At 41.8% G+C, this 26,115-nt stretch overlaps 1 protein-coding gene across 1 annotated transcript; it reads right to left on the bottom strand.

Annotated features, from left to right (window-relative positions):
• Positions 1-876: 876 nt before the first annotated feature.
• Positions 877-25,216, bottom strand: LOC139571103 (aspartate aminotransferase, cytoplasmic-like). The gene is made up of 9 exons (XM_071393652.1): positions 24,963-25,216; positions 13,586-13,767; positions 13,163-13,286; positions 10,840-10,952; positions 10,474-10,578; positions 9,986-10,136; positions 4,712-4,877; positions 3,349-3,491; positions 877-2,888 (listed from the first exon to the last, which is right to left on the bottom strand). Exons 1-9 carry the CDS (start codon positions 25,069-25,071, stop codon positions 2,749-2,751), a joined length of 1,233 nt encoding a protein of 410 aa, XP_071249753.1. The 5' UTR covers positions 25,072-25,216; the 3' UTR covers positions 877-2,748.
• Positions 25,217-26,115: the final 899 nt, after the last annotated feature.

The raw sequence follows: 26,115 nt of genomic DNA, 5'->3' as shown, positions 1-26,115 counted from the left end.
TGCCCTTTATTATATAGGTGGTCAGACAATGGGCTCTGTCCTATTCATCTGTAGCAATAATAATTCTCTAGAACCTGCCTGAGACCATCACTATTCCCTATTGGTTAGCTGCTATTAGGCTGGACTTGGTTTGAGTTGCTCTTTATTGCGCAATACTGACAGATAACTGATTTACTGAGAGCATAGAGAGGGTGAGTGGGAGGGAAGAAGAAAGGTAGTGAGCAGGAGAGAGGAAAGGAGAGAAACAGAAGGGAAAGTGAGCACTGCAGGGAAGGTGGGAGGAGACGTGACGCAGTCTGACGTCAAGCCACTGCCTTCCTTGACGCACGCAAACACACACGCATTCAGTACTGAACTGCTTTACAGAAGGACCCCCCCCACACACACAGGATCCCTTATGACCTGACAAATACAGTAGCTGAGCTGTTGAAATCAAAGAACTAAGAAACCAAGCACTCTCTCAGCCTCATGCTCTCAGAGAACACATTTGGTGAGGGTGACAGAGATACAGTAGATAGTGATAGCTTTTATATAGATTATAAGGGACAGGAGGATATGTAAGGGGACATTTTATTATTATTTTCCCGGAATGTGCGAATTTAGGGATGTTTTAAGTTTAAAACATGATCTTCAGATTATCAGGGTTTTCAGGATATCAGACCTCCCAATGTATTAAAAACGATGAACTCCTCAATAAAAAGATTCTAACAGATTCATACCTGACTTGTTGTTCTGAATTCCATTTGTGTATTGATAGTGTTCTTGGCTTTCTGCACTGATCCCCAGTGTCATGAGAAACACACACCAAAGAGACAACTTGCACAAACAAAATATATTTTGCATCCTGGCTCTCAGATGGAAAGAACTGGCATTATATTGTGGTGTGCAGACATTTATTAAAGGATTTGAGTCATACCCCCTTGAGATACACAGGTATTCACAGCATCTGTTAGTGCATTTGATTTGTGCAATTTTGAACAATACATGTACACCACTGAGATGTCAGATACTGATAATAGTGCAATAACAACAGAGAGCGACCGCTTCGGAATAGACTGATTGGACATTCACATTGAGCAGATCCTTCTTTCAAATGTTGAAACAAAAATAACAGGGATTGTTTCTCTCTGATTGAGAACAGTCCTGTTTGTCCCTATTGAACGCACGCCAGAACTTAGAGCGTGAAATTCAACAGAGAGCTACACAGCTTAAGTCGGAGGTATGGATACATCATTTTTACTTCATCATCTTGGGCCAATATAAACATGATTGTAAATATAACGTCCATAGTTCAAGTTCAATATTAGCATCCTTATTACATAGCTACATCTCTTCGACATACATTGATTTGACATGACTGATTTGGTCCATTGATTGTTTTTCACTCTAGTACTTGTTGTATGCTTTCAAGTCAAGTACTGATTACTTGGTCACAGTTAATATTTAGCTTCTCTTTCAAGTGGACACAAACAACTCCTATAAGGTATGCAGGTGGGTAAGTCAAACAGAACAGGGAATGCGCATTTCACAGTTGGAATGAAATCTGCATACAAATGGGTCGTTCTTGAATTGCGATGGCATTCCTTTTTTTTTTTTTATACGTTCTCCCGATTGCACCTGATAGTACCCAAATACATTTAAAGGTGCAATTTGCAGAAATCGTTCCGTCATTTACTGGTTGCTAGCATTCTAATAGTTTGCGTAATTTCAGTTTGCGACAAAACAAGCAAGTATAGTGTAGAGCATCATTGTACCATCTAAACCGCTTTGAGATATTTTTTCCATAACCAAATATATTTCATGTTCAGCTGTTTGAAGCTGGTGAACAAAACCCAATGTAAAAGATGCAAAACCAAAACTTAAGAACGGGACGCATAGAAATAGTGCACATAGAACAGATCTACCGCTTCTTAGACTTGCTTTCAATGAGAATGCCAAATCTATAACTCACAATTCTACGTGAATTTGGTCAGGTCGCCCAAAACGTTACTACTGCAGCTTTAAATAAAAATAAATACAAATGAGGTCATTTTTTTTCAAAATGCCAGGCTCACATCCCACCGCAATTCAACGACACAAACAATACTAATCATAAGGTAATGTTAATAATATTAATAAGCAATGGAAGATCACCATCACCAGCACTGCGGGAGCTAGTCCTAATACATCCAGAAACACTGGGGCTGTGTCTCAATAGTTTAAACAATATAGCTTATTTTCCACATCTCCTTTCCTTGTGTCCTTCCCTCCATGATCACTGATCCTGCTGGACACGATAGGTTGCAGGAACATCAGTTGTAATGAAGGAGATGAGGAAAGGAAGCCATTTCAGAGTATTAAGACACATCCAGCTAGTGCCTTAGTGTGGAACCACACAGCAGCTAAAATGCCCTGACACACAGTGCTTAATCAGTAAACAGGACTTCAACACTACTGAACAAAAACAGTACAAATTAAATCACACCACACTCTACTGCAACACACAGGGATGATACCCCCTTAGAGACACACAGACAAATCATTAACACTTCTCTTTAGCCTTTACGCTGCCTGTGTATTCAATTAAGTGTTCAAATACAATGTATCTATAGACAACAAGTGACATTATAGGCCCAGCATAGGCTAGTGTGCTGGGAATGGGGCTTACTATGTATGTTTGGTCCAATACATTATACACACACACACACACACAAACACAGCTGGTGTGGGGCAGGAGGGAGTGCTGGTGGTTGTGGGTAGTGTAGTCTTCTACTGGACGTTGACAACAGTCTCGTGGATAGACTCGGCCACATAGTCGATGTTCTTAGTGGTCAGACCACACATGTTGATACGACCACTGGCCATTAGGTAGATACTCCTCTCCTTGATCATGTACTCCACTTGTTTAGCTGAACAGAGAGAGGGAGAGAAAATATAAAAAGGTATGACATCACAAATATTATATTTTCAGAACATACAATATACTATCGGTGTGAAAGGAGAGTTAAAGAAGAGAGGATATTTCTGTGCCAGTGTGCTGTGTACATGTGTATACTGAGTAGAACTGCCCCCCCCCCCCCCTCCCTGGTCAGTTAAGGCATCAGTGAGCCTTAGCGTCAGTGTTCTCTACGCTGGGAAGCTGTTTCCTGATTCTAACAGCTTTTTGAAGCTCTCAGGAAGACAGCACAGCGGAGTTTAATGTTTATCCAGGAAGTTACTTCACACAAACAGTAATGAGGATGTGCTCAGCGGACTGGTGAAGCTAAACATAGCTGGGTGGGGAGTCTATGTGTGTGTTTAAGACTAGAGAGGAAAAGAGAGGTATGCATTTGTTTGCATTCAGTTGTGTGTGTATGTGTGTGTGCTTACGGTTGAGGCCAGTGAAGCTGAACATGCCGATCTGCTGTGTGATGTGGTCCCATGTTCCTGGTGTTTCCAGAGCCTGCAGTTTAGCCTGGAGTGAAGCCCTCATCAACAACACACGGTCTGCCATGGTCTTCACATTATCCTTCCTACAACAGAGAGACAGGGAGACCGAGCGAGAGAGAGAGACAGGGTTGGACGGAGAGACAGGGTTGGACGGAGAGACAGGGTTGGACGGAGAGACAGGGTTAGACGGAGAGACAGGGTTAGACGGAGAGACAGGGTTAGACGGAGAGACAGGGTTAGACGGAGAGACAGGGTTAGACGGAGAGACAGGGTTAGACGGAGAGACAGGGTTAGACGGAGAGACAGGGTTAGACGGAGAGACAGGGTTAGACGGAGAGACAGGGTTAGACGGAGAGACAGGGTTAGACGGAGAGACAGGGTTAGACGGAGAGACAGGGTTAGACGGAGAGACAGGGTTAGACGGAGAGACAGGGTTAGACGGAGAGACAGGGTTAGACGGAGAGACAGGGTTAGACGGAGAGACAGGGTTAGACGGAGAGACAGGGTTAGACGGAGAGACAGGGTTAGACGGAGAGACAGGGTTAGACGGAGAGACAGGGTTAGACGGAGAGACAGAGTTAGACGGAGAGACAGAGTTAGACGGAGAGACAGAGTTAGACGGAGAGACAGGGTTAGACGGAGAGACAGGGTTAGACGGAGAGACAGGGTTAGACAGAGAGACAGGGTTAGACAGAGAGACAGGGTTAGACAGAGAGACAGGGTTAGACAGAGAGACAGGGTTAGACAGAGAGACAGGGTTAGACGGAGACAGGGTTAGACGGAGACAGGGTTAGACGGAGACAGGGTTAGACGGAGACAGGGTTAGACGGAGACAGGGTTAGACGGAGACAGGGTTAGACGGAGACAGGGTTAGACGGAGACAGGGTTAGACGGAGACAGGGTTAGACGGAGACAGGGTTAGACGGAGAGACAGGGTTAGAAGGAGAGACAGGGTTAGACGGAGAGACAGGGTTAGACGGAGAGACAGGGTTAGACGGAGAGACAGGGTTAGACGGAGAGACAGGGTTAGACGGAGAGACAGGGTTAGACGGAGAGACAGGGTTAGACGGAGAGACAGGGTTAGACGGAGAGACAGGGTTAGACGGAGAGACAGGGTTAGACGGAGAGACAGGGTTAGACGGAGAGACAGGGTTAGACGGAGAGACAGGGTTAGACGGAGAGACAGGGTTAGACAGACAGAGAGGGGGAGGAAGGGAGGATATAGATCAACGTTTTGACCACTCATGTTTAATTGTTGGACGTGCATACACTACTTTTGTAATGTCTGTGTGTGTGTACCCACCATTCAGCGAAGAGTTCAGGTGTGTTGAGTGTGATGGCGACCAGCCTTGCACCCTGGGAGGGAGGGTTGGACCAGGTTACCCTGACAATCTTCTCCATCTGAGATAGAACTCTCTTCAGGTTGTCAGAATCACGAGCTACAATAGTCAGGTTCCCCACACGCTCATCTGCCAGCACACAGACATTTTATTTAGTATTCCCTGCAGTTTACAGATTGCATTATGTACATATATTACATTTGAAATGTGTGTGCGCGTGTTATGTGTGAAAGGTGGGAGTAAGAATACATAGATTGGTTTTTGATACATAGATTGGTTGTGAGTGCATGTGTGTCAATCTTACAGTGTGTGTGTGAGTGCGTGTGTGTCAATCTTGGCAGCAATTTTAGATTTAGTTTTAGCCTTAAAATACCTTTTTAGTCGTAGTCAAATTTTTGTCCTTTAATCCGTTAGTTTTAGTTATTATCAGTCGAATAAAAGTCTGAACTATTTTAGTCACAGCCATTTTAGTCACATATTTTTTTATATATTTTTTACTTAACCTTTATTTAACTAAGTCAGGTAAGAACAAATTCTTATTTACAATGACGGACTAACCCGGCAAAACCCTAACGACGCTGGGCCAATTGTGCACTGCCCTATGGGACTCCCAATCATGGCCGTTTGTGATACAGCCTGGAATCAAACCAGGGTCTGTAGTGACGCCTCTAACCCAGAAGCTTACAAGAAATCCTGCTATGCCCTCCGACGAACCATCAAACAGGCAAAGCGCCAATACAGGACTAAGATTGTACTACATCGGCTCCGACGCTCGTCTTGTGGCAGGGCTTGCAAACTATTACAGACTACAAAGGGAAGCACAGCCGAGAGCTGCCCAGTGACACCAGCCTACCAGACTAGCTAATACACTTCTATGCTCGCTTCGAGGCAAGCAACACTGAGTCATGCAAGAGAGCATCAGCTGTTCCGGACGAACTGTGTGATCATGCTCTCCGTAGCCGAGGTGAGTAAGAACTTTAAACAGGTCAACATTCACAAGGCCGCAGGGCCAGACAGATTACCAGGATGTCTGCTCCGGGCATGTGCTGACCAAATGCAGGTGTCTTCACTGACATTTTCAACATGTCCCTGATTGAGTCTGTAATACCAACACGTTTCAAGCAGACCACCATAGTCCTTGTGCCCAAGAACACTAAGGCAACCTGCCTAAATAACTACAGACCGGTAGCACTTACGTCCGTAGCCATGAAGTGCTTTGAAAGGCTGGTAATGGCTCACATCAACACCATTATCCCAGAAACCCTAGACCCACTCCAATTTGCATACCGCCCAAACAGATCCATAGATGATGCAATCTCTATTGCACTCCACGCTGCCCTTTCCCACCTGGACAAAAGGAACACCTACGTGAGAATGCTATTCATTGACTACAGCTCAGAGTTCAACACCATAGTACCCTCAAAGCTCATCACTAAGCTAAGGATCCTGGGCCTAAACACCTGAACTTCCTGACGGGCCGCCCCCAGGTGGTGAGTCTAGGTAGTAACACATCTGCCATGCTGATCTTCAACACTGGAGCCCCTCAGGGGTGCGTGCTCAGTTCCTTCCCGTACTTCCTGTTCACCCACGACTGCATGGCCAGGCACAACTCCAACACCCTCATTAAGTTTGCAGACGACACAACAGTGGTAGGCCTGATCACCGACAACGACGAGACAACCTATAGGGAGGAGGTCAGAGACCTGGCTGGGTGGTGCCAGAATAACAACCTATCCCTCAACGTAACCAGGACTAAGGAGCTGATTGTGTACTACAGCAAATGGAGGACCGAGCACGCCCCCATTCTCATCGACGGGCTGCAGGGGAGCATGTTGAAAGCTTCAATTTCCTTGGTGTGCACATCACCAACAAACTAGAATGGTTCAAACACATCAAGACAGTCGTAAAGAGGGCACGACAAAGCCTATTCCCCCTCAGGAAACTAAAAAGATTTGGCATAGGTCCTCAGATCCTCAAAAGGTTCTACAGCTGCAACATCGAGAGCATCCTGACTGGTTGCATCACTGCCTGGTATGGCAACTGCTCGGCCTCCGACTGCAAGGCACTACAGAGGGTAGTGCGTAAAGCCTAGTACATCACTGGGGCTAAGCTGCCTGCCATCCAGGATCTCTACACCAGGCGGTGTCAAAGGAAGGCCCTAAAAAGTGTCAAAGACTCCAGCCACTCCAGTCATACACTGTTCTCTCTACTACCACATGGCAAGCTGTACCGGAGCGCCAAGTCAAGAACCAAAAGGCTTCACAACAGCTTTTACCCCCAAGCCATAAGACTCCTGAACAGGTAATCAAATGGCCACCCAGACTATTTGCATTGTGTTTGTGTCCCCTCTTTTACGCTGCTGCTACTCTCTGTTTATCATATATGCATAGTTACTTTAACTATACATTCATTTACAGTTGAAGTCGGAAGTTTACATATACTTAGGTTGGAGTCATTAAAACTCGTTTTTCAACCACTCCACAAAATTCTTGTTAACAAACTATAGCTTTCGGTTAGGACATCTACTTTGTGTATGACACAATTAATTTTTCCAACAATTGTTTACAGACAGATTATTTCACCTATAATTCACAGTATCACATCACAATTCCAGTTGGTCAGAAGTTTACATACACTAAGTTGACTGTGCCTTTAAACAGCTTGGAAAATTCCAGAAAATGATGCCATGGCTTTACAAGCTTCTGATAGGCTAATTGACATCATTTGAGTCAAATGGAGGTGTACCTGTGGATGTATTTCAAGGCCTACCTTCAAATTCAGTGCCTCTTTGCTTGACATCATGGGAAAATCAAAATAAATCAGCCAAGACCTCAGAAAAAATGTTTGTAGACCTCTACAAGTCTGGTTCATCCTTGGGAGCAATTTCCAAATGCCTGAAGGTACCACGTTCATCTGTACAAACAATAGTACGCAAGTATAAACACCATGGGACCACGCAGCAGTCATACCACTGAGAAAGGAGACGCGTTTTGTCTCCTAGAGATGAATGTACTTTGGTGCGAAAAGTGCAAATCAATCCCAGAACAACAGCAAAGGACCTTGTGAAGATGCTGGAGGAAACAGGTACAAAAGTATCTATATCCACAGTAAAACGAGTCCTATATCGACATAACCTGAAAGGCCGCTCAGCAAGGAAGAAGCCACTGCTCCAAAACCGCCATAAAAAAGCCAGACTACGGTTTGCAACTGCACATGGGGACAAAGATCGTACTTTTTTGAGAAATGTCCTCTGGTCTGATGAAACAAAAATAGAACTGTATGGCCATAATGACCATCGTTATGTTTGGAGGAAAAAGGGGGAGACTTGCAAGCCGAAGAACACCATCCCAACCATGAAGCACGGGGGCAGCAGCATCATGTTGTGGGGGTGCTTTGCTGCAGGATGGACTGGTGCACTTCACAAAATAGATAGCATCATGAGGATGGAAAATGATGTGGATATATTGAAGCAACATCTCAAGACATCAGTCAGGAAGTTACAGCTTGATCGCAAATGTGTCTTCCAAATGGACAATGACCCCAAGCATACTTCCAAAGTGGTTGTAAAATGGCTTAAGGACAACAAAGTTGAGGTATTAGAGTGGCCATCACAAAGCCCTGACCTCAACCCTATAGAAAATTTGTGGGCAGAACTGAAAATGCGTGTGCGAGCAAGGAGGCCTACAAACCTGACTCAGTTACACCAGCTCTGTCAGGAGGAATGGGACAAAATTCACCCAACTTATTGTGGGAAGCTTGTGGAAGGCTACCCGAAACGTTTGACCCAAGTTAAACAATTTAAAGGCAATGCTACCAAATACTAATTGAGTGTATGTAAACTTCTGACCCATTGGGAATGTGATGAAAGAAATAAAAGCTGAAATAAATAATTCTCTCAACTATTATTCTGACATTTCACATTCTTAAAATAAAGTGGCGTTCCTAGCTGACCTAAGACAGGGAATTTTTACCATGATTAAATGTCAGGAACTGTGAAAAACTGAGTTTAAATGTATTTGGCTAGGTGTAAACTTCCCACTTCAACTGTACATGTACATACAACCTCAATTAGCCCGACTAACGTTGCCTGTTATAGCCTCGCTACTGTATATATCCTCGCTACTGTTATTATTCACTGTCTTTTTACTGTTGTTTTTTATTTCTTTACTTATCTATTGTACACCTAATAGGTACTTAAAAATAACACTGTTGGTTCGGGCCTGTAAGTAAGCATTTCACTGTAAGGTCTACACCTGTTGTATTCGGCGCACGGGACAAATAAACTTTGATTTGATTTGAGCCCACATAATAGTATTTATTTTTATTTTTTTTATAATGAATATTTAGGCTACCTTTAACTTCCATCTTGTGTACATTCAGATAGCTTTGTACAGCTAGGCCTACTATCCCCTCCTATACCTTAGCTGGCAACATTGATATTGTGGCAGATTGTTACCAATGCCAGCCATAATTAACCATATAGGCTAAAAAGCCTATAGGTGAAACAATTTACATCTCAGATTTTATCCCCATCGTAACCGTCAAGGGGGTTAAATAACAATGGTTTCCTTGAAAGGGGGAGCATTTGAGCTTTCCAAAAATGCCAGAAGTATTACAGTAATCCTAATATTCAACAAATAGCATTTGTTTTTCCCATAGGAAAATAGCAACCGCAACTCGCATTTGAGTACTGTGACGCGAGAGCAGCAACACGAATGAATAAATAACAGCGCACATGAGAAAACAGTCTACATGAAAGTAGGAGAAAGAGTAAACATTATTGTTTCTAGCTGAGGTTAGCCTAGTTAAGTGAAGTGTCCTGGCTTCGCATCAGTTCAGAAGATTGACGAGTGACTGAAGTGACTGCCTGGGAGCTGTGTGGGAGAGCCGGGCAGATCAGCTCACGCAACTGAAGAAGTTAATTCTGCCAACGAGAGGATTGCATAAAAAATTCTGCATGCACGCATGCTTAGGATTGAACAAAACAGATGAAAAGGAGCTCCATGTCAAATTTAATGTCCATTAGTTTCACATGGAATTCTCATCTCATCACATTTCCATTGACTAAAATTAAAAATAATTTGTAAGTTCTAGTTTTTTCCAGGGCATCTCGTCTCGTTGTCGTCATTGTTTTAGTCAGGAAAAATAGGTACATAGTTGACGAGTATTTTTCTTCATAGTTATTGTTGACGAAATCAACACTGGTGTGTGTGTGTGTGAGTGTGTGTGTGTCTCACTGTAGAGGCCAAAGTTCTTGGAGAAGGACTGGGCACAGAACATCTCGAAGCCCTGCGTGACAAAGTAGCGCACGGCCCAGGCATCCTTATCCAGACAGCCTGACGCAAAGCCCTGGTACGCTGAGTCAAAGAACACAAACAGCTTCCTCCTCTGGGGAGAGAGAAAACAAAAAAAGGAGAAATATTAAAACCTTCAGAAAATAAAAAAATGACATGCACATAAATATAATAAAATATTTTTTGTGTTACATAATGCTGCGCGTGTACACACACACACACACAGCTATGTCTTACTATTTTTGGGGGGGACCAACAATTGATTCCATTCAAAGTCCTATTTTCACTAACCTCTAACACTAAACCTAACCCTAACCCATAAAACAGTATTTTTACAAATAGCCTTTTTTAGGTGGTTTACTATTCCTGTGAGGACTTCTGGTACTCACAAGTAGAGTAAAACGTACACACACACACACACACACACTTACCTTCATGACCTCAGCCACCTGCATCCACTCTACGTGTGTAGGGTCTGTGCCGGTGGGGTTGTGGGCGCATGCGTGCAAAACAAAGATGGAATGCTTTGGTGCACTCTGGGACAGGGGTGAAAGGTCAATGTTAGACTACAGGACAGACAAATCATATATTGTGTACTGGGAGTTGATGCACCAAGTTGGTATCGTTAGAAAGCCAAACCTATCCTCTTTTCAACAGTGTGGCAAAAGCTAATTTACTATCTACGTTGACATGACCAGTTAAGATATTCAATATTCACTATTGTGAGGTAAACTCAGAGTTCGGGAGGCGGTATGGTCTCCATGTCAACACCACCAGTTCAGAGGTCAGCGTCTCACCTCCAGGTCGCCTAGGAAACCGTCCAGATCCAGACCCCGCTTCTCTGCGTCCCAGTACTTATAGGGACGGATGTCCTCGAACCCGGCGTTGGCAAACACAGCGTTGTGGTTCTCTAGAAACAAACAGTAGAGGTTTCACAACACTTTTCTCTAAAGAAGAGTCTTTCTTTGAATGCTTCATGTGTCTTTTGAGGCCTGCTTTGACATTGTTACCAAGATTAAGTCCAGCATGTTAAAAAGTAACATGCTGGACTTAATCACCTACGGTGCCTTTGGAAAGTATTCAAACCCCTTGACTTGTTCCACATTTTGTTACGTTACAGCCTTATTGTAAAATTGATTAAATAACAAAACTTCTCAGCAATCTACACACAATACCCCATAATGACAAAGCAAAACAGGTTTATTAAAAATAAAAAACAGAAATACCTTATTTACATAAGTATTCTGAACCTTTGTTATGAGACTCGAAATTGAGCTCAGGTGGATCCTGTTCCATTGATCCTCCTTGACATGTTTCTACAACTTGATTGGGGTCCACCTGCAGTAAATTCAATTGATTGGACATGATTTGTAAAGGCACACACCTGTCTATATAATGTCCCACAGTTGACAGTGCATGTCAGAGCAAAACCCAAGCCATGAGGTCGAAGGAATTGTCCGTAGAGCTCGTAGACAGGATTGTGTCGAGGCACTGACCTCGGGAAGGGTACCAAAAATATTCTGCAGCACTGAAGATCCACAAGAACACAGTGGCCTCCCTCATTCTTAAATGGGAGAAGTTTGGAACCACCAAGACTCTTCCTGGAGCTGGCCGCCCGGCCACATTGAGTAATAAGGGGAGAAGGGCCTTGGTCAGGGAGGTGACCAAGAACCCGATGGTCACTCTGACAGAGCTCTAGAGTTCCTCTGTGGAGGTGGGAGAACCTTCCAAAAGGACAACCATCTCTGCAATCCATCAATCAGGCCTTTATGGTAGAGTGGCCAGACGGAAGCCACTCCTCAGTAAAAGGCATATGACAGCCCACTTGGAGTTTGCCAAAAGGCACCTAAAGACTCTCAGACCATGAGAAACAAGATTCTCTGGTCTGATGAAACCAAGATTGAACTATTTGGCCTGAATACCAAGTGTCACGCCTGGAGGAAACCTGGCACCATCCCTACGGTGAAGCATGGTGGTGGCAGCATCATGCTGTGGGGATGTTTTTAAGCAGCAGGGACTGGGAGACTAGTCAGGATCAAGGCAAAGATGAACAGAGCAAAGTACAGATAGATCCTTGATGAAAACCTGCTCCAGAGCGCTCAAGACCTCAGACTGGGGCAAAGGTTCAACTTCCAACAAGACAACAACCCTAAACACACAGCCAAGACAATGATGCAGGAGTGGCCTCGGGACAAGTCTCTAAATGTCCTTGAGTGGCCCAGCCAGAGCCCGGACTTGATCCCGATCGAACATCTCTGGAGAGACCTGGAAATAGCTGTGCAGCAACGCTCCCGAATGGCAGGGTCTCCCGAGTGGCGCAGCGGTCTAAGGCACTGCATCTCAGTGATAGAGGCATCACTACAGACCCTGGTTCGATTACAGGCTGTATCACAACCGGCCATGATCCGCACCGAGTGGCCCAGCGTCGTCCGGGTTTGGCCGGGGTAGGCAATCATTGTAAATAAGAATTTGCTCTTAACTGACTTGCCTAGTTAAATGTTAAATAAAAATGTTATAAAAAAAATAATCCCCATCCAACCTGACAGAGCTTGAGAGAATATCTAGAGAAGAATGGGAGAAACTCCCCAAATACAGGTGTGCCAAGCTTGTAGCGTCATACCCAAGAAGACTCGATCCAGTAATCGCTGCCAAAGGTGTTTCAACAAAGTACAGAGTAAAGGGTCTGAATACTTATGTAAATGTGATATTTCAGTTTAGTATTTTTTATAAATTAGCAAAAATTTCAAAAAAACTATTTTTACTTTGTCATTATGGGGTATTGTGTGCAGATTGATGAGAATAAACAAAAATCAATTTTAGAATAAGGCTGTAACGTAACAAAATGTGGAAAAAGGTCAAGGGGTCTGAATACTTTCCCAAGGCACTGTATATTGTCACCTATTAATTAACTATTAAGAGGACAATTTCGCAGTATAAGGTCCAGATTAGATAACAACAACAATGAAAAGTTTATATCTTATTTGAGGACATTCATACAGCCCTGAATCAGCCGTACGAGCAGATATGTAAACAGGTGTTTAAGTGTTGTCGTTCCTGTGTGCATGTGTGTGCATGTGTGTGTGTGTGTGTGTGTGTGTGTGTGTGTGTGTGTGTGTGTACCCCAGGTAGGCGCTGAGACATAGACAGGTGTTTTTGTGTTGTCATTCCCGTTGTACCAGCGTCTGAGAAACTCTGCCCCCATCTTCAGAGCACCTGTACCCCCCAGACACTGCACCGCTCCCACCTGACAGAGAGACAGGAAGCGAGTGAGAGAGAGAGAGATAGGTGGGTGAGGGAGAGTGAGAGAGGGTGACCGAGAGAGAGAGACAGTAGAGAGAGAGGGGGAGAGAGAGACAGAGGAAAAGAGAAGGTGGTGGCTGATACACACGAAATAAGTGACTTGATAACTACTTAGGAGCAATGTAGTGCACCAGTACAAATTTAAATACATTCCTTTAAATTCAGCTCAATATCTGCATAATCACGCACACATGCACACAACACAACTCCCCTAACACACTCACACTTCATAAACTACCTTACCCTGTTCTCCTGGATGGCAGGGCTGTCTTCTCCCAGGGCGATCTTGGATGCAGAGGACCTAAACTCAGGCAGACCCAGAATGGCCAGGTACTCATGGTTCAGACTGTTGTCCGCTACGATGATCTTCTCCACCTTCTTAACCACGGGCAGCACCCAGGGCTGGCCCTCATCTGTCCTGTAGGCTGGAGGGAAGAGACAGGCTAGCTACAGCAGGTGAGGGGGGATACAGTGTTTCCAATATATGAGCCTGATATAGCCGACATATTGATATATGTTTTTACCAGTTATGTTTGTTTTACGATGCAAATGTTGCAGTAGCCCAATTGTGGCCCTATGGCTCTCTCTCCAGCTGGCATTACTGCCTTGGTGAGCAACCCACTCAAGAGGGGAAGGTGCCAATGAACAATGAACACTGACAACCTGAGGAGAGTTCTAACTCAGATGGAAATGTCACAAACACTCTCACCTGCGCTCTACTACACTAGAAGCTTTACTGCTCTGCAAGATCCAAGTAGACTAATATGTAATTAGGCCTACCGTATGTCTCATCCACATGAAAAAATACTATAGTATACTATGGTATAAATATTATCGTGTTCACTGTAGTGTTTTCGCAGTCTTTATTGTAGTATTTACAGTTTACTACAGTATTTAAACGGTATACTATAGTATTGTAAGGGCTGTTGTCCTCCTCCTCCTCAGATGAGGAGAGGAGAGAAGGATCAGTGGACCAATACGCAGCAGTAGGGAAATAAGCCATCTCTTTATTTGAATACGACGGCAACACGAAAACAAAACACTTACAAAATTACAAAACAAGAAAACGACGTAGACGAAAACCTGAACATGAACTTACATAACTAAACGTAGAACTCACGGACAGGAACAGACTACATCAAAACGAACGAACAGCCAAACAGTCCCGTATGGTACAGACATGGACGAAACAGGAGACAATCACCCACAAACAAACAGTGAGAACACCCTACCTAAATATGACTCTTAATTAGAGGAAAACGCAAAACACCTGCCTCTAATTAAGAGCCATACCAGGCAACCAAAACCAACATAGAAACAGAAAACATAGACTGCCCACCCAAAACTCACGCCCTGACCATATACACATACAAAAACAACATAAAACAGGTCAGGAACGTTACAAGTATTTCATATAGTGTTTTTACGGATTGTATAATACTGTAGTATTTAGTACTGTAGTGTTTTTGCGGACTTTAGTATACTGTAGTATTTACTGTAATGTTTTAACAAACTGTAGTATACTGTCGTTTTTGCAGACATTACTGTAGTATTTACTATAGCGTTTTTATTTTATTATCTTTGACATCAAAGTGCAGGCTTTGTCCTTGAGGAAACCTACTGGAGAAATACCTGTGTAAATAAGGTATATCTGTCTTTGTTATTTTTAATACATTTGCAAAAAAATCCTAGAAACCTGTTTTTGCTTTGTCATTATTGGGTATTGTGTATAGATTGATGGGGAAAATTGTTTATTTAATCAATTTTAGAATAAGGCTGTACAGTGCTTTGCAAAAGTATTCATCCTCCTTGGCGTTTTTCCTATTTTGTTGCATTACAACCTGTAATTTAAATTGATTTTTATTTAGATTTCATGTAATGGACATACACAAAATAGTCCAAATTGGTGAAGTGAAATGAAAAAAATAACTAAATAAGATCTGGTGCAACCAATTACCCTCAGAAGTCACATAATTAGTCAAATAATGTCCACCTGTGTGCAATCTAAGTGTCACATGATCTGTCACATGATCTCAGTATATATACACCTGCTCTGAAAGGCCCCAGAGTCTGCAACCCCACTAAGCAAGGGGCACCATCAAGCAAGCGGCACCATGAAGACCAAGGAGCTCTCCAAACAGGTCAGGGACAAAGTTGTGGAAGTACAGATCAGGGTTGGGTTATTAAAAAATACCCGAAACTTTGAACATTCCACGGAGCACCATTAAATCCATTATTAAAAAATGGAAAGAATACGGCACCACAACAAACCTTCCAAGAGAGGGCCGCCCACCAAAACTCACGGCCCAGGCAAAGAGGGCATTAATCAGAGGCAACAAAGAGACCAAAGATAACCCTGAAGGAGCTGCAAAGCTCCACAGCGGAGATTGGAGTATCTGTCCATAGGACCCCTTTAAGCCATACACTCCACAAAGCTGGGCTTTAAGGAAGAGTGGCCAGAAAAAAAGCAATTGCTTAAAGAAAAAAATAAGCAAACACGTTTGGTGTTCGCCAAAAGGCATGTGGGAGACTCCCCAAACATATTGGAGAAGGTACTCTGGTCAGATGAGACTAAAATTGAGCTTTTTGACCATCAAGGAAAACACTATGTCTGGTGCAAACCCAACCCCTCTCATCACCCTGAGAACACCATCCCCCATGTTTTTCATCGGCAGGGACTGGGAAACTGGTCAGAATTGAAGGAATGATGGATGGCGTTAAATAGAGGGAAATTCTTGAGGGAAACCTGTTTCACTCTTCCAGAGATTTGAGACTGGGACAGAGGTTCACCTTCCAGCAGGACAATGACCCTAAGCATACTGCTAAGCAACACTCGGGTGGTTTAAGGGGAAACATTAAAATGTCTTGTAATGGCCAAGTCAAAGCCCAGACCTCAATGCAATTGAGAATCTGTGGTATGACTTAAAGATTGCTATACACCAGCGGAACCCATCCCATTTGAAAGAGCTGTTTTGCCTTGAAAAATTGGCAAAAATCCCAGTGGCTAGATGTGCCAAGCTTATGGACACATACCCCAAGAGACTTGCAGCTGTAATTGCTGCAAAAGGTGTCTCTACAAAGTATTGATTTTGGGGGGTGAATAGTTATGTATGCTCAAGTTTTCAGTTTTTTTGTCTTATTTCTTGTTTGTTTCACAATAGAAAATTGTTTGCATCTTCAAAGTCATAGGCATGTTGTGTAAATCAAATGATACAAACTCCCCCAAAATACATTTGAATTCCAGGTTGTAAGGCAACAAAGTAGGAAAAATGTCAAGCGGGGTGAATACTTTCGCAAGCCACTGTAACGTAACAAAATGTGAAAAAAGTCAAGGGGTCTGAATGCACAGTATACTTTCCGAATGCACTATATAGTATTCTACAGCAGTAGTTCCAAAACTGTGGGGGCGCAAAGGGTCGGAATGGCTTTCAACTTACTACTGAAAGTTGTAATAGTAGAATGCTCAAGGTGAAATTTCATTGGGTAGTGCATCAGCAGTTTTCCTCAAGTCATGTCAGACCTTAGAGAGCTACAGTTGAAGTCGGAAGTTTACATACACCTTAGCCAAATACATTTAAACTCAGTTTTTCACAATTTCTGACATTTAATCTTAGTAAAAATGTCCTGTCTTAGGTCAGTTAGGATCATCACTTTATTTTAAGAATGTGAAATGTCAGAATAACAGTAGAGAGAATTATTTATTTCAGCTTTTATTTCTTTCATCACATTCTCAGTGGGTCAGAAGTTTACATACACTCAATTAGTATTTGGTACCATTGCATTTAAATTGTTTAACTTGGGTCAAACACTTCGGGTAGCTTTCCACAAGCTTCCCACAATAAGTTGGGTGAATTTTGGCCCATTCCTCCTGGCAGAGCTGGTGTAACTGAGTCAGGTTTGTAGGCCTCCTTGCTCACACACGCTTTTTCAGTTCTGCCCACAAATTTTCTATAGGATTGAGGTCAGGGCTTTGTGATGGCCAATCTAATACCTCGACTTTGTTGTCCTTAAGCCATTTTGCCACAACTTTGGAAGTATGCTTGGGGTCATTGTCCATTTCTAAGACCCATTTGCGACCAAGCTTTAACTTCCTGACTGATGTCTTGAGATGTTGCTTCAATATATCCACATCATTTTCCATCCTCATGATGCCATCTATTTCCCTCCTGCAGCAAAGCACCCCCACAACATGATGCTGCTACCCCCGTGCTTCAGTTGTGATGGTGTTCTTCGGCTTGCAAGCCTCCCCCTTTTCCTCCAAACATGGCGATGGTCATTATGGCCAAACAGTTCTATTTTTGTTTCATCAGACCAGAGGACATTTCTCCAAAAAGTACGATCTTTGTCCCCATGTGCAGTTGCAAACCGTAGTCTGGCTTTTTTATGGCGGTTTTGGAGCAGTGGCTTCTTCCTTCCTAAGCGGCCTTTCAGGTTATGTCGTGCTTCTACACCTGCATTGCTTGCTGTTTGGGGTTTTAGGCTGGGTTTCTGTACAGCACTTTGAGATATCTGATGTAAGAAGGGCTATATAAATACATTTGATTTGATTTGATTTAGAAATTTGATATAGAACTCGTTTTACTGTGGATATAGATACTTTTGTACCTGTTTCCTCCAGCATCTTCACAAGGTCCTTTGCTGTTCTGGGATTGTTTAGCACTTTTTGCACTAAAGTACGTTAATCTCTAGGAGACAGAACGCGTCTCCTTCCTGAGCGATATGACGGCTGCGTGGTCCCATGGTGTTTATACTTGTGTACTATTGTTTGTACAGATGAACGTGGTACCTTCAGGCATTTGGAAATTGCTCCCAAGGATGAACCAGACTTGTGGAGGTCTACAAACATTTTTTCTGATTTCTTTTGATTTCCCATGATGTCAAGCAAAGAGGCACTGAGTTTGAAGGTAGGCCTTGAAATACATCCACAGGTACACCTCCAATTGACTCAAATGATGTCAATTAGCCTATCAGAAGCTTGTAAAGCCATGGCATAATTTTCTGGAATTTTCCAAGCTGTTTAAAGGCACAGTCAACTTAGTGTATGTAAACTTCTGACCAACTTGAATTGTGATACAGTGAATTATAAGTGAAATAATCTGTCTGTAAACAATTGTTGTAAAAATTACTTGTGTCATGCACAAAGTAGATGTCCTAACTGACTTGCCAAAACTATAGTTTGTTAACAAGAAATTTGTGGAGTGGTTGAAAAATGAGTTTTAATGACTCCAACCTTAGTGTATGTAAACTTCTGACTTCAACTGTATTTATAATTTGTCAGAAATGTCCAGAACAACTAACCCATGTCAGCTAACGTTTTTTTAGTCACTCAAATATCACATGAACACACATAAGGAATTAGCTTTAAAACTGCAACACTTTCTCTGCACCCCATGACAAACTTTAATTTATCTGCATGTCCAGCCATTTTCTTTTCAGGACAACCAGGACTACAAGTAGAACACAAAATAATTTGACATAAACAGTTACATTCATGAGTTTTATTGACAAACGTCAACAACAAAAAAATAAGGTCCGGCAAAGCAAAAACCTGATAAGAATTCATTTATATGAATGCAGTAAGTACAGAAATTGTTTGCTCAGTGGGAAATGTATGTCCAACTAGTCCGTGACAATTGTGTGGAGTTTGGAGTTTGTGACAGCAACTGTGAGCTTATTACAGTATTATTACATTATGCAATGTAGAAGAACCCCTTACCTTTTAACAACTCTTGTATAGCTTGTGAGTGTCATAGAGCAAAACATGCTACATGTGCGTGTTCGTGAGAGTCTCAGATTTTCATAGATCACTTTGTAGCTCAAACCATTCTGACTCTACAGATGATTTTATTTAGAGACCCAGCCCTGGGCCTCTTCGGGACCCTTGTTTCACAAACACCGCTCTAGCTCAGCCCCTGTTAACTACACACACTAATGGTTGGTACCCAATGGATGCAAAAGAAATAGATAAACACACAATGTTTAAAAGGGGTTGGAAGTCCTACATCACAACGGCACGATGGTAGGACTCATTAGGTTAAAATGGCAAAAGAACCTCCATCCCATGGCAAAATGGATGGAATTGCAGGAAATAAGCTTTAAAACTGCTAAATTGTCTCTGCCAACCAGAAGGGTGTGAACAGTTTGTTTCATGAACAGTGCTTGTGCCAATAGAAATAGATGTGTTATACCTACAGTTTACAACAGAATTCTATAGTAAGTATTGTAGTATTCTATAGTAAACTGAAGTATTTTTTTTAAGTGGGTGGTGGGCAACTTTGCAAAGGTGTGTTTTTATAGTTTCAACGGATCAGGCTACAACCTGATGAATGTCAAAGACTGCGGCTGTGCACTTTCCTCTGCTGTCCTAAATTCCAGTCAGACATCATTGATAAGAAAGCCAAACTAGTAAGTTACTAAATCAGAGTAAACAGTGTTGTTGAGCTAAAGAGGAGAGGCACTCCTGTCTACAGACTCTTACCTACTCAACTATTCTAGTCTGTAAACTGTCTGAAAACATACTTCCACATCCACTTTCTAAAAGAGCACGACGAACTGTATCATTTGTGACTGAAGTTCAAGAGAAGGGACATGGGTCTATCTGCTCTATGAGCATGTAAACACATGGTGTAGCTAGGCTATGTAGGCTATTTTCAGCCAGCTGACCACAGTACCAGCCTACTGTTAGCCTACTGCAGGAAGGGATTACTAGGCCGTAGGCCTGACCTGTGCTAATCAGGGAAATTCAAACACTTCCGACCTGCACTGCAGAGAGAGAGCAGGGGGAGGGGGAAAGAGCAAACGCAGTGTCACGATACAGCAGATTTACACTTTGATCATTCTGACAGCGTCCTTGCGCAAAATAGTACGCAGCATCATCTGGATATGTATGCAACAAAAGTTCAAAATTCACATTCTGATACCATTTCTGTCTGTAAATAGGTATACCCCCTTGCGTTCTCAAGAGCTAGTTTAGGCACTGATCCAACAACATCCATCCTTTCCTCCTTTCAAGTAATCATCATTGATATGATTGGATTGGTCAAAGCTATGGCCGTCATTGTAAATAAGAATTTGTTCTTAACTGACTTGCCTAGTTAAATAAAAAAAATAAAACATTACATGTAGTGGAATGCTTGCTTACGCCCATCCAATCATGTTAGCGATTACTTCAGGGAAGGCACTGAGGAGGCATACATTTACAGTGCCTTCAGAAAGTATTCACACCCCTGGACTTTTTCCACATTTTGTTGTGTTACAAAGTGGGATTAAAAATGTTTTAAATGTAATTTTTTTGTCAACGATCTAGCCAAAATACTACGTAATGTCAAAGTGGAAGAATAATTCTAACATTTGTAAAAAATGTATGACAAATAAAACACTAATATATCTTCATTAGATAAGTATTCAACACCCTGAGTCAATACATGTTGGAGTCACATTTGGCAGCGATTACAGCTGTGAGTCTTTCTAGGTAAGTCTCTAAGAGCTTTCCACACCTGGATTGTGCAACATTTGCCTATTATTATTTTCTAAATTCTTCAAATGGTTGTTGATCATTGCTGGACAACCATTTTCAGGTCTTGCCATTGATTTTCAAGCAGACTTAAGTAAAAACTGTTAAATCAACCACTCAACAACATTCACTGTCTTCTTGGTTAGCAACTCCAGTGTATACAGTACTTGTGTTGTAGGTTATTGTCCTGCTGAAAGCTGAATTCATCTCCCAGTGTCTGGTGGAAAGCAGACTGAAACAGATTTTCCTATAGGATTTTGCCTGTGCTTAGCTCAGGGAGAAAAAGATGTAGATTCACGCGCGGCAGGTGTTTATTTCACCTTCACAGAAGGCAGGAATCGTGGTCACAGGCAGGCAATGGTCATACACAGGTAGGCAAACAGGCAGGTGAATCAAAACTAGGACTGAAGGCTATAACTGGTTCTCACAAACGAGCTAGGAAAAGGCTTAGTAGAGTCAAAACGAGCAATACCTCACAAAGGCACAAACAGAATGAACTGAACTAAATAAGGAGCTGATGAGACCAGGTGAGTAACTAACACAGGTGAAATCAATTAACAAAAATGAAAGACAGAGCTACGTTCAAGAACACAGAGAAACAGGGCTACGTTCAAGAACATAATGAAACAGAACACAAGGTTGACTAAGAAAATAAATACAGAACCTTACACATTCCCTTTCTTTTTTATGCTGAAAAGCCCAGTCCTTAATGATTACAAGCATACCCATAACATGATGCAGCCACCACGATGCTTGAAAATATGGATACTAAGTAATGTGTTGTATTGGATTTGCCCCATACATAATAATAATAATATTATATGCCATTTAGCCGACACTTTGTAAGTCTCTTACACTCACGAGTGCATACATTTTACGTATGGGTGGCCCCAGCGGGAATCGAAACCACAAAACACTTTGTATTCAGTACAAAAGATTAATTGCCTTGCCACATTTTTTGCAGTATTACTTTAGTGCATTGTTGCAAAAAGGATGCATGTTTTGGAATATTTATATTCTGTACAATTCTGTCAATTAGCTTAGTATTGTGGAGTAACTACAATGTTGTTGATCCATCCTCAGTATTCTCCTATCACAGCCATTAAACTCTGTAACTGTTTTAAAGTCACCATTGGCCTCATGGTGAAAATACCTAAGCGGTTTATTCCCCTCTGGCAACTGAGTTAGGATGAAGCCTGTATCTTTGTAGTGACTGTGTGTATTGATACACCATCCAAAGAGTAATTAATAACTTCACCATGCTCAAAGGGATATTCAATGTCTGTTTTTTTAAATGTTTTATCCATCTACCAATAGGTGCTCTTCTTTGTGAGGCATTGGAAAACCTCCCTGGTCTTTGTGGTTGAATCTGCGCTTGAAATTCACTGCTCGACTGAGAGACCTTACAGATAATTGTATGTGTGGGGTACCGAGATGAGGTAAACACTATTATTGCACACAGAGTGAGTCCATGCAACCTATTATTTGACTTGTTAAACAACCTTTTACTTCTGAACTTATTTAGGCATGCCATAACAAAGAGGTTGAATACTTATTGAATCAAGACATTTCAGCTTTTCATTTTTTATTAATTTCTAAAAAGATGATTCTACTTTGACATTATGGGGCATTGTGTGTAAGCCAGTAACAAAAATATATAAATGTAAGCCATTTAAAATTCAGGCTGTAACACAACTAAATGTGGAAAAAGTCAAGGGGTATGAATACTTTCTGAAAGAACTGTAAAGTGTTCCAATAGGACCCTAATCCACCGCCGTTTTTCCAACTCTTATGAATTGTTAATAGAGGGTTTAACACCATGTGACAACAACAGAGCTTTGGCCAGTTCTCTGGCGTAGCTCTGCTCACAGGTAGCGCAATGCAAATCCTTTAGTCCAGAGAGGCCAAGCAAGCGTTCACAGATCACACATAGAGATTTCAGCCTTTGCGCTGCAGTGTTAAATATTAATAACAACACTCCATACAAAGATCCAGTCAGAAGAACGGTAATGTGTGAGTGCACTGCACTGTGTGACTAAATGGACATTTGGGTTGTGTGACAATAAGAAAGGGGAGGGACGGGGGTGTATTCTGTCTACAGTCTCTCATAGGAGGATCATAGAGAGAGTGAATGGGAGTGAATTACTCCATGATTACGGTCAATTTATCTTAACCTACAGTGATATGACCATGACTCATTGATCTCCAGCTACAACTACCGGCATGTTCCAGTCTGTTCCAGTCCTCCTTACTGCAGTGACAGAGCCACTTCTTTGGATGACTGCCAACAACAGGTTATATAGGCCTTGCTAGGCTATCTACGGATTCTGAACAATCAGCACAGAAAGCAAAGGACATCATGCTAGCCTGATTGATTGGTTAGGTGAAAAGGTTTCAACACATAGAACAGATCCAGTCTGTCACAACATTGAGGGAGAATGCAAAAAGGTGACACTTTACTTGACACCCAGTCAAACATGTCATAATATGTCATAAAAGCTGATATAACTTGCCATAACCTGTTATAATATGGTCATAACACTGTCATGACATATATTTACACTTGTTGTGACATATATTGCATACTTTTATGGCTGGTTATGACACCTACATAAGTGTCAAAACCCAAAACCTACCACACAGGGGAAAGCATTCCATTACACCACAGCTTGTGTCAACAGTATGATTTTGTTATATATAAATAAATACAATTCGACCATGTTAAATTATCATCGCAATTGCGCAAACATTGATGTCAGACATGCGTCTACCTCAATGCTCTGCTGGTGATGACTGGGATGAATGCAGGAGCAGATTTCAGATGATGACTGGGATGAATGCAGGAGCAGATTTCAGATGATGACTGGGATGAATGCAGGAGCACATTTCAGATGATGACTGGGATGAATGCAGGAGCAGATTTCAGATGATGACTGGGATGAATGCAGGAGCACATTTCAGATGATGACTGGGATGAATGCAGGAGCACATTTCAGATGATGACTGGGATGAATGCAGGAGCAGACTTCAGATGATGACTGGGATGAATGCAGGAGCACATTTCAGATGATGACTGGGATGAATGCAGGAGCACATTTCAGATGATGACTGGGATGAATGCAGGAGCAGATTTCAGGAGCAGGACGAGACACCCTCTTTTTGACTGATGACTCTTTTTGACTGATGACTGATATAAGGGCATGTACATGATAGGCCTACCTGGTTTATATGATTCTGATGGTCATAATGCTTCTTGACAGTGTCATAAAGTGTATTTTCTTAGTCCAAGTACATTGACACAGGATGGTCATAATGCTTCATGACAGTATCATTAAATGTATTTTCTACAAGTTAATTAAAATACGATGAAAAAAACATGACTGTAAGTAATTTATTACAACAAAAACAAAGGATCTAAGTGACAAACTTTCAAATGAAAGGAAACTTCTTGGCAGGGAAAAAACTAATTTGAATAAATGTAGGTTTTGACACTCTTATGTAGGTGTCATAACCAGCCATAAAATAACGCAATAGGTCACAACAGGTGTTGCTTTATATATATATATATATATATATATATATATATATATATATATATATATATATATATATATATAAAGCAACACCTGTATATATATATATATATATATATATATATGTGCAATGACAGTGTTATGACCATATTATGACAAGTTATGTCAGCTGTTACGACATGGTTATGACCGTCTTATGACACTGGGTGTCAAGTAAAGTGTTACCCAGTTTTCAAACAGGGCCCTGCAACACAACATTTCAGATGATGGACTAGTTATAAAGGATTAGCTATGGTATACTAAGCCATCATTGTAAATAAGAATGTATTCTTCACTGACTTGCCTAGTTAAATAAAGATTAAATAAAATAAAAAAATAAAACACTAAGTTAGCTACTAACGTTAGCTAGCTAATTAGCCACGGTTGAACGGGAAATGAACTATGCGATTATTAATGTTGCAGGAAATCGGACAGGCAGCAGGTGCATTGTTATCGCAGTGTAACTCTGTGATCTAAATGTTAGCTAGCTTGTTTACTTCATCCCAGCGATTGACGCATCATCATCATCTCTTACCTCCAACTCCGAGGTTCACCTTCTTAGGGTTCGCGTCCTCTTTAAAATCATTCGACAGCTTGAATACAGCCACTGGGGTGGCTTGGGGAACCTCACCGAATAACGACATAATGATGAATATTACCAAGGAGGGGTGTTAGACAAAACGTTAAACAACCCGGGCACAAACCGCTGTATAAAGTGCTACAGGACGAGATAGGAAAATACTTTCACCTTCAACTTGGATGGATTTGAGGTCGTCCCTAGTTAACACAGCCACAAAGTCATAAACCCCGCCTATTTCTATAATTTCTCTTCTCAATACAATTTGATTTTAAACCTAAACCTAACATTAACCCTAACCACACTGATAACAATTGCCTAACCCTAACCTTAAATGAAGTCCAAATATATCATTTTTGTTATAATTTTTACGACATAGCCAATTTTGACTTTGTGGCTTTGCCATCTAGTGGAAAACGTGGATTTGGCCAATGGTGAATGAATGGAGAATGGGTGTGAAAGATTTCACCAATAGAAATCGAAAGCAAGTAGTTGACCCAAAAATGAGCCAATCCTAGCAACGATCGAATGGGGTCAAGGGGTGCAATAATGTAACGTAGATGACAGCTGGCGCCAATGACTAGCCTCCATTGGAGATTGAAAAATTACTATGCAAATCTCGGTCGCTGAATATGAAAGAGCGGCGTTGTTGTTGAGGCATTGGGATTTCCCTGCAAAAATTGTCTGACATCTTATAAATAGCCTAAATGTTATTGCATACCAGTAGTTATGCAGGGATTCCAAAGCCTCATAACATCCATAGTTAAGCATTCTGCCTATAACACTGCAACAACTTTACAATGGATCTAAAACTATGCCTACCCTCTTGTTAAAATCTTCACATCTCTACACTTTAGTTACCTGATTGTCTATTCTCTAAACAGGCAACTGAATAAATTTGATCATTTGTATTTCAATCAAAGAGATTCACTGTTACAATCTATAAAAATGTTCTATTGAACACCCCCCCCCCCAAAAAAAATAATCACTTTTCTATCTATCCACAAGGTGGCACCCTAAGCTTGTTATTCATGATCCACCATAAATTCTGCCCTGTATAGAAGTTGACCAGAGATCACCCTCCCCTCATCCTATATATTGTTCCAGGGAC

The sequence above is a fragment of the Salvelinus alpinus genome, chromosome 3 (genome assembly GCF_045679555.1).
Source record: "Salvelinus alpinus chromosome 3, SLU_Salpinus.1, whole genome shotgun sequence".
NCBI lineage: Eukaryota > Metazoa > Chordata > Actinopteri > Salmoniformes > Salmonidae > Salvelinus > Salvelinus alpinus.
This window is presented reverse-complemented; position numbering and strand designations above follow the sequence as displayed.

Coding starts and splice junctions, on each gene's coding strand:
- LOC139571103 (XM_071393652.1), bottom strand. CDS start 25,071: ATGTCGTTATTCGGTGAGGTTCCCCAAGCCACCCCAGTGGCTGTATTC. Junction 10,137..10,473: donor AGGTGGCTGAGGTCATGAAG/GTAAGTGTGTGT, acceptor CTCTCTCCCCAG/AGGAGGAAGCTGTTTGTGTT. Junction 3,492..4,711: donor CCTGAACTCTTCGCTGAATG/GTGGGTACACAC, acceptor TCTCTGTTGTAG/GAAGGATAATGTGAAGACCA.